Source organism: Dendrobates tinctorius, unplaced genomic scaffold (assembly GCF_039654945.1).
Source record: "Dendrobates tinctorius isolate UK_male_01 unplaced genomic scaffold, ASM3965494v1 ptg000005l, whole genome shotgun sequence".
NCBI lineage: Eukaryota > Metazoa > Chordata > Amphibia > Anura > Dendrobatidae > Dendrobates > Dendrobates tinctorius.
This window is the reverse complement of record NW_027361673.1, coordinates 31,907,715-31,923,553: the sequence shown is the minus strand read 5'-3', so window position 1 is coordinate 31,923,553 and position 15,839 is coordinate 31,907,715. Positions and strand designations below refer to the sequence as shown.

Sequence of the window (15,839 nt, the reverse complement as noted above, 5' to 3'; positions counted from 1 at the left end):
TATGCTGTCCGGTTTCGGACACTGGCTTCCGAGTTAGAGTGGCCGGACAAAGTCTTAGTCCCGGTGTTTTGGAGAGGCCTGGCTGAGCACGTCAAGGATGCTCTAGCCACTAGGGAGATTCCCACAAGTCTGGAGGAATTGATCACCGTTTCCACCCGTATTGATCTCCACTACACGGAGCGCGGGTTGGAACGAGCGCAATCCAGACGTAGGGTTAATTTGGCCCCCACCTTTACCGTGCCACTGGAGAAACCCGCACAAGAGCTCTCTTCCTCTGAGCATATGGAGGTATCTCGCACCGGCACTAAGCCACGTCCGCTCCGATGCGAAGCTCTGTGCGCTGTTATCAGTGCCGACAGTTTGGCCATTCGGCTGGCTCATGTCCTCAGCGACCGAAAAGACGACCACGTCCAGTGGTCGTAGGTGGTGGTCAATCCAAAATGGGACCCTTTTCACCCAAACCGGTGTTCCGGGGTACTTTAGATAGTGGGTCCTCCACCTGGGATGCAGAGGTCACCCTGGATTCTGGGGCCGAGGGGAACTTTATGTCCTCGACTTTTGCCCAGAGTCACGCTATCCCTCTGGTGTTACTCTCGCAACCTCTGTCCATTAGGGTGGTAAATGGGGCACCGTTATCGTCTCAGGTGACCCATCAAACAGTCCCACTCGGACTCTCTATTTCACCCTCACATCAGGAGACTCTGCTTATCATGCCCAATGGCATCGATCAGGTGCTCCTCGGAGTTCCCTGGCTTCGTTGCCACTCCCCTCACGTTGACTGGGTTTCCGGGAGGATACTGGGCTGGGGCAAGGACTGTGAGGGAAGGTGTCTGAGGGGCAGTGTTCAGGTGGCTTCCACTGAAGTGCCTGCGGAACTCTCCGCGCTCCCCAGGCCCTACCACCAGTACACGGACGTCTTCTCAAAGAAGTCTGCGGAGACGCTCCCGCCACACCGTTCCTATGATTGCCCGATCGATCTCCTGCCAGGTACAAAGCCTCTCCGAGGCTGTGTTTATCCGTTATCACTCCCTGAAATGGAGGCTATGTCTCAATATATCCGGGAGAACCTGGCTAGGGGTTTTATCAGGAAATCTGTGTCACCGGCTGGTGCAGGGTTCTTCTTCGTACAGAAGAAGAATGGAGAGTTACGTCCCTGCATTGACTACAGAGGTCTCAATGCTATCACGGTTAAAAACAAATACCCCCTACCGTTGATCGCGGAGTTATTTGACAGGTTGCGGGGGGCCCGGATCTTTACTAAATTAGATCTGCGGGGGGCATACAACCTGATCCGCATTCGCGAAGGAGACGAATGGAAGACAGCTTTTAATACCAGGGATGGCCATTACGAAAACCTGATTATGCCCTTTGGCCTTTGTAATGCGCCAGCTGTCTTCCAAGATTTTGTCAACGACGTCTTCCGCGACATGCTCTCTACCTCGGTGGTGGTCTATCTGGATGACATACTCATCTTTTCGCCAGATTTGACCACCCACCGGAGAGACGTCTTCAGGGTCTTCGACCATCTGCGGGCGAACTCGCTATTCGCCAAGCTGGAGAAGTGCCAGTTTGAGCAGGAGTCCTTGCAGTTCCTGGGCTATATCATCTCGGCCCAGGGGCTGGCCATGGATCCTGCCAAACTACAAGTGGTAATGGACTGGCAAGAACCCCATTCCCTCAAAGCAGTGCAGCGCTTTTTGGGGTTCGTGAATTACTACCGTCAGTTCATACCACACTTTTCCACACTGGTGGCTCCTTTGGTTGCTCTCACCAAGAAAGGAGCTAACCCCAATGCTTGGTCGGAACAGGTCTCCAAAGCCTTCTCGGCTATAAAATTGCATTTTGTTGGCGCTCCCATATTACATCGTCCCGATGTGGATAAGCCGTTTATCCTTGAGGTAGACGCTTCTTCCGTCGGTGCAGGAGCAGTCCTTTATCAAAAGGATGCTCAAGGTCGAAAGCATCCCTGCTTCTTCTATTCCAAGACCTTCTCACCGGTGGAGAAAAATTACTCCATCGGCGACAGGGAGCTGCTAGCCATGAAGTTGGCTTTTTCCGAGTGGAGACATCTCCTGGAAGGAGCCCGGTTCCCCTTTCAGGTATATGCAGACCATAAAAACCTGGTCTACCTACAGACGGCCCAACGCCTGAATTCCTGTCAGGCCAGGTGGTCGCTCTTCTTTTCCCGATTCTGCTTCACCCTGCACTACCTCTGTGGAAAGAAGAACGTCCGTGCGGATGCTCTCTCACGCTCGGTGGTCTCAGCGGAAGAAGGAGAAGCCGAGCCTCGGTTAATTCTCCCGCCGGAGAGTTTTACGACCGTGGCCCCAGTCGCTCTCGAGTCAGTACCACCGGGCAAGACCTTGGTGCCTCCTCAGCTACGGCCGGAGGTCCTCACCTGGGCACATGCCTCCAGGGTGGGTGGCCATTTTGGCAATAAACGGACCACCGAACTCCTGGCAAGGTCATATTGGTGGCCACATATGGCTCGAGATGTCAAGGAATATGTGCAAGGATGCATCTCGTGTGCTTGGAACAGACCCTCTAGACAGAGGCCGGCGGGGTTGTTGTTTCCCCTGCCAGTGGCGGATAGACCATGGGAGATGGTTGGCATGGATTTCATAGTTGGCCTGCCCAAGTCTGGTGGCAGTACGGTCATCTGGGTGGTCACCGACCATTTTTCCAAAATGGTGCATCTGGTGCCACTCGCACACCTGCCTTCCACTCGAGGTCTGGCCACCTTGTTCATTAAGCACGTATTCCGTTTACATGGCATGCCAGACAAAATCGTGAGTGACCGAGGTCCTCAGTTTGCATCTCGGTTTTGGAGGGAGCTCTGCAGTTTACTTAACATCGATCTAAATCTATCCTCCGCCTATCATCCCGAGACGAATGGTTTGGTCGAGAGAGCCAATCAGACCTTGGTCACCTATTTACGGCATTTTGTCTCTGCCAGGCAGGATGACTGGGCATCCTTGCTACCTTGGGCTGAATTTGCCCTAAACAATGCGGTGACTGATTCCACTGGTCAGACGCCCTTTCTCCTAAACTATGGTCAACATCCACGCGTCCCTGTCCCGATGCCACTGTCCTCCACTGACTCCAGGGTGGCAGACTGGGCAGTGGAGGCCCAGGACATTTGGGATCGCACTCAGGATGCTATCCGGGCATCTAAAGAAAGGATGAGGGCATCCGCCGACACGCATCGGCGGCCAGCGCCAAGCTTCTCCCCTGGCGACATGGTATGGCTCTCTACCCGAAATATTAAACTGCGGGTCGAGTCTCCCAAGTTCACACCGCGATACATTGGACCATTCAAGGTCCTCAAGCGACTTAGCTCGGTGGTCTACCGCCTGGCTCTTCCTCAACATTTGGCCATTTCGGACGTGTTCCATGTGTCCACCCTCAAACCAGTTCACATGATCCTGTTTTCTGAGTCATCTGCTGGGTCATCAGACTTATCGTCTGATGAGTTTGAGGTTAACACCATCGTGGGGCGCAGGTTTGTCCGTGGCAAAAAATTTTATTTGGTGGACTGGAGGGGTCATGGTCCCGAGGCTCGGACCTGGGAGCCGGTGGAAAACATTCATGCACCGCTCCTGATCACAGCCTTTGAGCGCAGTGAGGCTCAGAGGGGGGGCCCATGTTAGGCGTCGGATTCCTGGCACTGCACAGCGGGAATCCAGAGCCAGACATCCTGCGGTCTCCCATTCTCCTCCGACAGCTTAGACTCCTGCTCAGCAATCACGGCGAGCCAGGCATTCTCCTCAGACTCGTTCTGTGAGCCTGGATGTTGCTGCCACCTCTGGTGCAGCAATGGTAGCGCAACCTGCTTTGCAGGAAACCGCTCCAGAGGCTAAGTCCTCGTGCCGTGCTACTGGGCATGCCCGCAACGTGCCCTCTCAGTGGAGAGCAGTGGTCACATGTGCAGGTCCTGTGTTGGATCTGATTGGTCCTTCCCAAAGTATTGGAAGGTCTCGGAAGCGCATGGCTATAAAAGCCCCGCATGGCGGCTCGGCCAGGCGATAGTGTAGCATATTATTCTGTGTGTGTATGGTGATGGAAGCATGGACTGGTGTCTGACTCATTATGAAACCCCTACCCTCTGATATTACGAGTGGTGACCGAGTGTGTATAGTCAGCTCCAGGGTTGTGGCAAGCTACACGCCACTTGCTCCACGCCTACATTAGCGTCCATCGGCGCCCGGTCCTCGGCGCTGATGCTTGCGGCTTTCTCTGCCGCTGCGCTGTAGTAACAGCAGCTATTGGTGTTCGCGGCTGCGACGCCACACGCAGGCCTCTGTGACGCTAACAGGGCCCGCGCCTTTGCTTTAGTGTTCGCCAAGCGACTCTGTGTTTGTACGGAGCCGCCCTTAGCGTTCGGGTGACGTTAACCCGAGCGCAGTACCGCACCTACTAGGTGCATCTGCCATTGTTCCGCAGCGGTCTTGTCACCTACCACACGGTGGACCCCGGGCGGCGAACGCACCTACTATTATTTATATTTGGTGCGTTCCGCCGACCCTAACACTCAGGTCCCGCTCCAGTTCTCATTGGTCCATCTCAGAAATCTGGAAGCGTGCAGAAGGTCCCGGCTGCTATAAAAGGCGCGCATGGCTGTTCCGCCATGGGTTAGTATAGTCATACTTGCTGCTGTGTGTATGAGTATGGATGCATGATTCCGGTGACTGACTCATTTGAAACCCCTTCCATTTGATATTACGCATGTGAATAGGGACTGAGTTAGTTTCAGCGCCAGCGCTCCTCTGCTTCAATTTGCACAGCTGCTAGCGTCCGACATTGCGCTTGCGCCTTGCCTTTGTCGTTTAGTGGCAGTGTCCACGCCGCGCTGCAGTAGCAGCCTCCTTTGTGTTCGCAGTTGCAACGCCGCGCACACGGTAGGTCTAGACGGAAGTAATGCCGCCGTCTTGGGCTACTCCTGTGACGTATTCCGTGTGTGCGTTTTTTACTGAGTACTGTGACTACAACAGGCTCAGTTATTTGTGTTTGTACTTTTGGCATCTCCATGAGTTTAACTGAGATTGCTCTGCGCACCTGGGTGGAGTTTAACCCTGTGTGCAATTCCGCCATATTGCTCCTGCCACCACTTAGCAGCAGTTATTTCACCTACTGCATGGTGGACCCCGAGCGGCGAACGCACTTTATTTATATTTTTATTTAGTGCGTTTCGCCGTTCCTAACAATCTATCTATCTATCATCTATATATCTAGCAATTTTGCTGTGGAATCAAGACACTAAGAGTTAAAGTTGACTACTTATTACAGCATTGAACAATGATATAAACTCACCGTTTGTCTAGCTAGTCTAATTCCAATATCTGGCATTCCGATATGCATCTGATAGCTGTATTCAAAACCTCTGCCAAATTCTATATATTTGATAATATCATATCCTGTTGCTCCTTCCAAAGCGACAGTTACTAACGCAGTTAGCCCTAAAATACATAAAGTTGGGAATATTACATATTTGCAAACAATGCAATTTATTTACATTACTGTAACTTTATCACTAGGCTTGGACAAAGCTTTTCAATAACGTATTGGGAATCAAAACGAAAAATAAGCAACTCATGAGATTAGGAATATAAATAATAAAGACAAAGAAAATAGAAGATTGGGAAGTAAGGGGTTAATTATGGGACAGTGAGGGTTTCAGTTTCTCTATAGTAGCAATACATGGTCAGGGCCACATCTGCCATGAAGTAAGATGAATACCCCACTTTGGCGACATCTGCTGCATTTGCATCTTGGGTACACCTTGGCGTTGCTGGGATGTCTCTTACGCTTTTTCGATCAAAAACAGTGTTTACAAAGTACCACATGTTATTTATATGCACTATTGGTTTTTAGTTACAGCAGGGTGTTTGTTCATTTTGTTTCTATCTCACATTTTGTCTGTTTAAGGCTATGTGCACTCGTGCGGAATTGCCACGGAAATTTCTGCAGCAATTCGGCAACTCCCTGCCGCAGGAAAAATGCGGGAAATACGCATGCGGAATCCCATGAAAAACTAGCGTTTTGCAAGCGTAATTAGCTTGCAGAATGCTAGCGTTTTCCAAGCGATCTGTAGCATCGCTTGGAAAACTGATTGACAGGTTGGTCACATTGTCAAGCATAGTGAATTAATTCAGTTTTCATCTCACACAGACAGTGTAGGGGTAGAGTGATATTGCAGAGCTGGCGGTGCTATGCAAAGGGAACTATAATGGTAGATGCGTTTCTAATAAGATGAAGCTCATATCTGCTGCACTGTTCCTCCCGTCACACTCGCTGCCTGAGATGGAAGCAGAAGAAGTGTTAGTTGAAGTCAAGCACAGCTCTGCAGCAGGGCTCCCAGCAGTATGATAGGAAAACTACAGGTTTAGCTGTGCTTATAAAGAGACAAAGTTCAGTTCTGCTGAGTATGATTTTAACTGTCAGTCATTACATGTCTCTTATTTGTATCACCCCCTTTGATTTAAAATTTGCTCTGGATGTTGATTCTCAGGGAGATCAGTATCCAGCCCAGAGATCTTAACAGTTAATTTACATATTTGCATAGAAAAAATGTGGATTTATCTGGAATACTACATCAGATCATAGATATCAAAGTATAATTTTATTCAATTTTCTATAACTTACATGCCCATGTAAATGAAGATTGATCCTACTGACAGATTCCCTTTAAGTTATTGTCAATGACTACAGGGTAAGTTAATGGCAATATGCAATGTTTACATTTTGTCTGAGCAGGAAGAAACTGTTGGGATGCTATGTGAATACTGCAGCTGATCAGAGGCCACTTACTGGCTGCAGCAGTCAAAGACTGCTTTATGTATACAGTTAAAGTTACAGTATGTCATATTTGTGAATAATTATTCAAGGGAAACTGTCAGCTAAAAAGGCTATAAATTTGCAGTCATTGTGATAATTTGCATGTAAATACCATTTTAAACATGCTCAATAGTCAAAGTGGACAGGCAGTTGCAGAGTGAAAATAAACTTATATACTCCCTGCAGCTGTAATCACTCCCTTGCACCTTGACTGATAGCCAGATCTTCACACACTGCACACACAGTGCTGAGCAGGATGACAGTTCTGGTGCAGGTGAAGTACTTATTCTGTAGTGAGTGGTGATTGTTCACAATCCCTACACGCATCCAGTTTCTGGAAGCAAGTGGGTGCAGGGAGAATACAATTTATTTTTATCCCTGTAGCTACTTGTTCAAGTAGACTGACAAACATATTTAAAATGGTGTTTACCTATAGATTAACATTGAAGTAAATAGAGTTTTTAAGATGACAGAGTTCCTTTTAAATAATCATGCATTGTTTATTTATTATATCTCTATATATAAAACTGAATGTGTGTGTGTGTATCACCAACCAATCACGAAGCATCTTTCATTTCACCAGAGCTGTTCAAAAGAACCTGAGCTGTGATTGGTTGCTATGAGCAACAGTTTTCCTTGCAACCAATCACTAAGCATCTCTCATTTCACCAGAGCTGGTTAAAAGTAGCTGAGCTATGATTGGTTGCTATGAGCAAGTTTTGCCACTTGACAGCACTTCAGTAGACACTGACATGGTGGGAGAAATCTAGCATCCCCGGGAACATAAGCTCCCAGCCATTGTCTGCCCCCCCAGAAAGGAGTAGAGATCACATGACAGAAATGAATCCCCCCTCCCGTGCCCATATACACATCACACATCCTCCATCCTATAGGCACATCTTCCCTCTTAAAGGGATCATTGGTATGGAAGTCAGAGCAAATCCATCCAGCGCTTTGGTTTTGATCCCAGGCCTCTCTTAAAGGGATCCTCAGTATGGAAGTTAGGACCGTTCCACTCAGCTCTGTGGTTCTGACCCCACAGTCTCTTAAAGGGATCATTGGTATGGAAGTTAGGGCAAATTCACTCTGCGCATTGGTACTGACCCCAGGCCTGACATTCCTGACATTATAACTGACCGTTTCAGGGTTTTTTTCCTCTGAAGAGAAAAAAAAATGTGTGTGTTATATTCATGGACCTCATACAAGCCTTGGCTTATCAGGTCAAGCACTTGACCCAAATGTTCCATAAACTCAATGTGGAACAGCGCACGATGGCCCATACCCAGCAACAGTTGGTGGTTACTGTGAAGGGGGCTGTCGATGCAGGGGCTTCTAGTTCTGGGGGTAGGGATGTGTCATTAGCGTCCCCTTAATCTCTGGTCAAATTGCCCGACCCTTTCTCAGGGGATAAAAAGGAGTTCAGGTCTTTCAGAGAAGGATGCAAGCTTTTTTTTTCTCTAAGGCCCCGCTCCTCCGGGGATGAGTTCCAGAGGTTGGGGGTCATTATTTCCCTACTTCGGGGGGCTCCACAAGCATGGGCTTTCTCTCTGTCTTCCTCTGCTCCTTAACGTATGTCAGTGAACTTGTTCTTTGAGGCTCTGGGGCACATCTATGACGAGCCTGATAGAGTGCATCTGGCTGAGGATATGGTGATGAGTGTGACACAGGGGAGGCACTCTGCTGAATGGTTCTGCTCAGAGTTTAGACGTTGGACCGCCGAAGTATCCTGGAACGACGCTGCCCTGAGAGGGTTGTTTCGCAGGAGCCTTTCTGACCATCTGCAGGACTCTCTGACATTACATCCGCCTCCTGATACCCTGGAGGACGCCATGATGCAGGCGGTCCGTAGGGACTAGAGACTCCATGCTAGGGGAATGATGCAACAAGAGTCTCCCTTGTACCCCAGATTGTGTGACACTGCACCTGTATCTGAGCCCATGAAGGTTAGGTCAGTCTCGGTTAAGGAGAAAGAGAGAAGGCACCTGTCATGGTCACGTGTGTCGGGTCGCAGATGTTACCGCAAGGCGGACCCATAACACACGTGACCCTGGATACACCGCCTCCAGTGGGGCGAATTTAAATAATAAAACGTGCAGGTGGATACGCCGCCTCCACCTGGCGAATTTAGGTATTACACGTTATACATACAATAATCAAATAATAAAGGGGGAACCTGGGAAACTTTAACAATGGTGGGCCCTGCGATAGGGAATGGGGACATGGAGACCTCCTAAGCTCCCCTGAGCCAGTGTCCCTGCACTCCTTACATTCCCTAAACAGGCTCCGCACCTGTCGCCGCACGCGTACCTTAACGCCCTTGCTCACCCTGACCCTAAACCATCACTAGGGAATGGGTCGGTGCGGAGACTAATCCCACCACTGCACTAATAACACACATGAGGAAAGAGACAATACAGGGGAAACACCACTTAGCTTTGCTCTGTTGCGTGCGCTCCTAGCAACAGAGCCCTGCACCTGAGTGCATCTTCTCCTCCACCTGGATCCATCACCATAACAGGATCCTTCACCTTAGTGCAGCCTTGGAGCAGAGTCCAACACCAGTTGCAGCTGCTTAGAACCAGAGTCCCAAGGAAGTGTTCAGCTTCTGCCACGAAGTCAAGCATGCTTGAGTCCAGCTCAGCGGCCAAGTCCCACATGGTGAGTGCCACTCTCCATAGTAGCCACTCCACCAGACCATGCAGACACTTCCCGCTGACTCCATCACTGTGACCCCACCACGCCATGCCAGCCCTTCGTCCAGACACCATAGCTGCAACAAGTCCCCCCTGGCTAAGCTGCGCAGGACTCCTCACCAGCTCCATCCTTCCTCCAGGCTCTCCACTTCAAAGTGAAAGCAATCTCACAATATCACAGGCAGTGAGTGAACACCCTGAGCACACCTTTATAGGGTGTCACACCTGATCCATAATTAAGTGAACATTAACCTAAAGTGCGATACCATTCCCCACCACCGGGCAACTTAGAATGAATGACACCATGTGATAATTCTAATGGCCACCGGGGGCAATCACGACACACTTTGGAACCAAAGGAAAAAAAGTTCACTTAATGCATTTAATACCGCCAGATCCAACACTGGATCATGACAGTACCCCCTCCTTAATGAGGGGCCTCTGGACCCTCAAGACCACCCCTCATTAGGGAAACACCCACAGCAGGGACACCCAGACCCTGAGTTCACCCCACCATTACCTGACACTTCAGGTTTATGACAAACGCACCGCTGGTATTGGCAATAAAGTTCATTTTGGAGGCACCACTCATCTCCACAGCGCCGACCTGGGGAACGAGTTTATGTATGTGTAGGTTTGCTCAGAGCTGATCAGACTCCACAACACAATTCCACAAGATGTATTTTGGTGGCACCCATACATGCTCGTTCACACACAGGTCCGGACCTGAACGTTTATTGCACACATACATTTTTCATAACTTGGTGAACTCACTCTGGACTCAACAGAGGCGTCCCCCTGTGTCACCACACTCACACCCCCACTATTCACCAAGGGACACCACCCTCCAACCCTTTCACCATGAGGACTGCGCCTCCTAGGGTTGGTTAATGGCGAGGGTAGAGATTTGTCCCTACTCCCCCGCAGCACACCTGCTGCACACACCAGGAGGAGAAGGGGACCGGGAAATGGAGGAAATATACTCTCGCTGGTCGCCTCCACACGACCAGGAGGGCGGCTTCTTCGATGGTATGAAGATTTGGCGTAAAACCCCGTGGACTATCACACCAGTCAGCTCACCACAGGGGTGTACCCCTTCACCTCGGGGAATACCAGGCAGCTCCATGGGGCACCATTCCTCCCACCTGCCTGGGTGCGCCCGCCTGCATGAACCAGTCCTGCTCCCCAGCAGCGACTCTAGGGGGTGTTAGTACCATAGCCGCAGGAATATGGAGGAAAATATATATATACTCGCTGGTCGCCTCCACACGACCAGGAGGGGTGGCATCGAAGATTTGGCATGAGCCCCGCGGACTATTCACCAATCTGCTCACTACAGGGATGTACCCCTTCACCTCGGGGAATACCAGGCAGCTCCGTGGGGCACCATTCCTCCCACCTGCCTGGGTGCGTCCCCTGTAAGAGCAAGTCCCGCTCCCCAGCAGCGACTACACACCTAGTCTGCTCAACACAGGGATGTACCCCTTCACCTCGGGGAATACCAGGCAGCTCCGTGGGGCACCATTCCTCCCACCTGCCTGGGTACCTCCCCGTGCATGAGCAAGTCCCGCTCCCCAGCAGCGACTCTAGGGACTTTTGCCAGACCGCAGCCGCCATTTTTTTTTTCCTCTGGTTATCTGAGCAGAGGCCCCAGACCATGATAACTGCTGCTGCAGCGGCTCTAAACACCTTGCCGCTCCCCACTCACATCAGTGAGGCCCGGCAGCAATTACTCAGCGGTCTCCACATGGCCAAAGCTCACCAGAAAAAAAAACTGTAGGGCCTGTGATAATGTCATGGTCACGTGTGTCGGGTCGCAGATGTTACCGCAAGGCGGACCCATAGCACACGTGACCCTGGATACACCGCCTCCAGTGGGGCGAATTTAAATAATAAAACGTGCAGGTGGATACGCCGCCTCCACCTGGCGAATTTAGGTATTACACGTTATACATACAATAATCAAATAATAAAGGGGGAACCTGGGAAACTTTAACAATGGTGGGCCCTGCGATAGGGAATGGGGACATGGAGACCTCCTAAGCTCCCCTGAGCCAGTGTCCCTGCACTCCTTACATTCCCTAAACAGGCTCCGCACCTGTCGCCGCACGCGTACCTTAACGCCCTTGCTCACCCTGACCCTAAACCCTCACTAGGGAATGGGTCAGTGCGGAGACTAATCCCACCACTGCACTAATAACAAACATGAGGAAAGAGACAATACAGGGGAAACACCACTTAGCTTTGCTCTGTTGCGTGCGCTCCTAGCAACAGAGCCCTGCACCTGAGTGCATCTTCTCCTCCACCTGGATCCATCACCATAACAGGATCCTTCACCTTAGTGCAGCCTTGGAGCAGAGTCCAACACCAGTTGCAGCTGCTTAGAACCAGAGTCCCAAGGAAGTGTTCAGCTTCTGCCACGAAGTCAAGCATGCTTGAGTCCAGCTCAGCGGCCAAGTCCCACATGGTGAGTGCCACTCTCCATAGTAGCCACTCCACCAGACCATGCAGACACTTCCCGCTGACTCCATCACTGTGACCCCACCACGCCATGTCAGCCCTTCGTCCAGACACCATAGCTGCAACAAGTCCCCCCTGGCTAAGCTGCGCAGGACTCCTCACCAGCTCCATCCTTCCTCCAGGCTCTCCACTTCAAAGTGAAAGCAATCTCACAATATCACAGGCAGTGAGTGAACACCCTGAGCACACCTTTATAGGGTGTCACACCTGATCCATAATTAAGTGAACATTAACCTAAAGTGCGATACCATTCCCCACCACCGGGCAACTTAGAATGAACGACACCACGTGATAATTCTAATGGCCACCGGGGGCAATCACGACACACTTTGGAACCAAAGGAAAAAAAGTTCACTTAATGCATTTAATACCGCCAGATCCAACACTGGATCATGACAGCACCATAGAGACAACCTACTATGCTTTTACTGTGGAGCCTCTGGACATTGGAAAAGGAATTGCCCCTACTGCCCTTCTTCAGAGAAACCATCAGAGAAACGACTGAGTCTGGGCAACAATCGAGGAGGTTGTCCAGACTCCCAGGTACATTTTTACTCATGTACAAAAATGGTGCTCCAGGTTGAATTGGAAATTGCTGGCGGTCCTGTTATGACCACCGCCTTTGTTGACTGTGGTTCCTCCATTAATCTGATTGATGCCCAAGTTGTGACTCTTAATAAGATAGGGACAGTCAGGTTAAAAGACCCTGTTAAAATTGTGGCTGTGGATTCATCCCCTCTTACCCGAGATGGAATTTGTTTTATGTCTGAAGTTTTTTCTATGAAAGTGGGTTCCACTCATGTGGAAAATTTAAATTGTTTCATTATGAATAATCTGCCTGCAGGACTGGTATTGGGAATGCCCTGGTTGCAACGTCACAATCCTCTTATTGATTGGGTGAAGGGGGAGATCACCCGATGGGGATGTAATGATAATGGTCTGTGTTGTAACCCGGTTCCTTTTGTCAATCTGATAAAATCCGTATCTGTGTCATCTGTCGGTCTGGAGGGTATTCCGGAGTACCTGAGAGACTTTAAAGATGTGTTTTCCGAAAGCGAGGCTGAGGCGCTCCCACCACATAGACCATATGATTGTGCTATCGATTTAGTACCTGGAGCCAAATTACCCAAGGCTCGTTTTGTTTAATTTGTTAAAGAAAGCCTTCGCAAGGGGCATATTTGGCCCTCAGTCTCACCCGTGGCAGCGGGGTTTTTCTTTGTAAAGAAAAAAGATGGTGGGTTGCGACCGTGCCTTGACTTTCGAGAACTGAACAAAATTACTGTTAAGAACACGTACCCTCTCCCGTTGATTTCTGATCTATGCAATCAACTCACGGGGGCCAAATGGTTTTCTAAGCTCGATCTACGAGGGGCTTATAACCTTATAAGGATCCGGGAGGGGGACGAATGGAAAACAGCGTTCCTGACAAATGATGGGCTGTTTGAAAACCTGGTTATGCCCTTTGGACTCACTACCACTCCTGCAGTTTTTCAGAACTTTGTTAATGTTGTTTTTTCTGACTTGATTGGACGTTATGTAGTCATTTACCTGGATTACATCTTGATTTACTCTGAGGACAGTCAGTCACACTTGCATCATCTGCGTACGGTGCTTATGAGACTCCGGGAGAACCATTTGTATGCTAAGCTGGAGAAGTGCTCATTTATTATGCAAGAACTGTCTTTTCTGGGTGTAATTGTATCCGGGGAGGGATTCCGCATGGATCCAGGGAAGGTTCAGGCCATTACAGATTGGGTGCAGCCTCATGACCTGAAGGGGGTTGCAGTGATTTCTGGGCTTCGCTAATTATTATAGGAAGTTCATTAAAGGGTTCTCACAGGTGGTAAAACCCTTGACGGACCTCACTCTTAAAGGGGCAGATGTAAAAAATTTGTCCGTGGCCGCAAAAAATTCATTCCTGGCATTAAAGAAGTGTTTTACTACAGCCCCTGTGTTGGTACAACCCGATTCGTCAAGACCTTTTATCGTCGAGGTCGACGCTTCGGAGGTGGGGGTGGGGGCAGTATTGTCACAGGGCCCCTCTACCCTGACTAACCTCAAACCCTGTGCCTTTTTCTCTAAAAAGTTCTCTTCGGCCGAGAGAAACTATGATGTCGGTAACAGGGAATTGTTAGCAGTTAAATTGGCCTTTGTAGAATGGAGGCATTTTTTGGAGGGGGCCGCTCATCCCATTACGGTCATCACTGATCATAAAAACCTGGCCTATATCGAGTCTGCTAAGAGATTGACCCCCAGACAGGCTCGGTTGGCACTTTTTTTTTCTTGATTTCATTTTACCATCACGTTCCGACCAGGGTCTAAAAATGTAAAGGCAGATGCCTTATCCCGAAGTTTTGATTCTGTGTCCCCTCCAGAACCTCCTTCCTCCTTTCGTCAATCGGGAGTGGTTGCAGCTGAAATCTCCTCTGAGTTACAGAGAGAGATTCTGGAAGCACAAGCACAAGCTCCAAGGAATAAACCCCTAGGTAAATTGTTTGTACCCGAACAATCCCGTCCCACACTCCTTCAAGAATTTCATGACTCTGTGTTAAGTGCACACCCTGGTATTGCAGCTACCCGGTGGGGGGCAGTAGCTAGGGGTTTTTGGTGGCCCTCTATGGGTACTGATATAAAAAGGTTTGTGAATACTTGTGGGGTGTGCGCATGCTCTAAAAGCTCTCAGGTCCGGCCGGACGGGGAATTGGTGCCTTTGCCAATTCCGGATAAAACATGGACACACCTGTCCATGGACTTTATCACTAACCTTCCACCTTCCAAGGGCAATTCAGTGGTATGGGTAGTGGTTGATAGATTTTCTAAGCAAGCCCACTTTGTGCCATTACCTGCATTACCATCCGCTGAAACCTTGGCCCGCTTGTTTATACAGCACATTGTTCGACTGCATGGAGTGCCTGTGAACGTGGTGTCAGACAGGGGTGTGCAATTTGTGGCCAGGTTTTGGAGAGCGTTTTGTATGAAGTTGGGGGTCACGTTGTCATTCTCCTCTGCCTATCATCCGGAATCCATCGGACAAACGGAACGTACCAACCAGTCATTGGAGCAGATTCTGAGATGCCTGGCCTCCTCCAGACAGGAAGACTGGTGTGAGGTATTACCCATGGCAGAATTTGCATTCAACTGTCGGATTAATAAGTCTACCGGAAAGTCTCCCTTTCTGGTCAATTATGGGTTTGTTCCGCAGTTTGGGGAATTTTCCCGTATGGATTCGGATTGCCCTGGTGCCGAGGGGATGGAACAACAATTAAAGATCCTCTGGAAGGAGGTACAGGGGAACATCTCCAAAGCCCAGAAGAAGTTCAAACATTTTGCAGACAGGAGGAGGGGGGTGGTTCCTGCGTTGACAGTGGGGGAAAAAGTCGGTTGTCCACCCGTAACATCAAACTTAAAATATCCCATATGAAGTTGGACCCCAAATTTATTGGCCCATACAAGATTGTAGAGGTGATCAACCTTGTGGCATACAGATTACAGTTGCCCACCTCCTTCAAAATCTCTAACGTCTTCCCCAGTTCCCTATTAAAACCTGTGGGGGCAGTTAGAGAAGATCCCTCATCTTTGACTCCACCAGTGTTGGTAGAGGGTCAACTGGAGTACGAGGTAGGGCGCATTGTTGATTCGCGGTGGGTGCGCCGGAGACTTCAGTACCTTATCCATTGGAAGGGATATTCCGTTGAGGATCGATCGTGGGTTCTGGCCAGTTCGGTGCACGCTGATCGACTGGTGCGGGCTTTTCATGCCAGGTACCCTGAGAAACCTGGGGGTCCAGTGGCC

At 49.8% G+C, this 15,839-nt stretch overlaps 1 protein-coding gene across 1 annotated transcript in view; it reads right to left on the bottom strand.

The window, feature by feature from the left end:
• LOC141084736 (collagen alpha-6(VI) chain-like) overlaps positions 1-15,839 on the bottom strand; it is a 177,975-nt gene that overhangs the window by 117,160 nt on the left and 44,976 nt on the right. Inside the window, exon 11 of the mRNA XM_073569619.1 lies at positions 5,311-5,456. Coding sequence (XP_073425720.1) covers positions 5,311-5,456 — 146 coding nt within the window. The remainder of the gene's footprint in view (positions 1-5,310; positions 5,457-15,839) is intronic.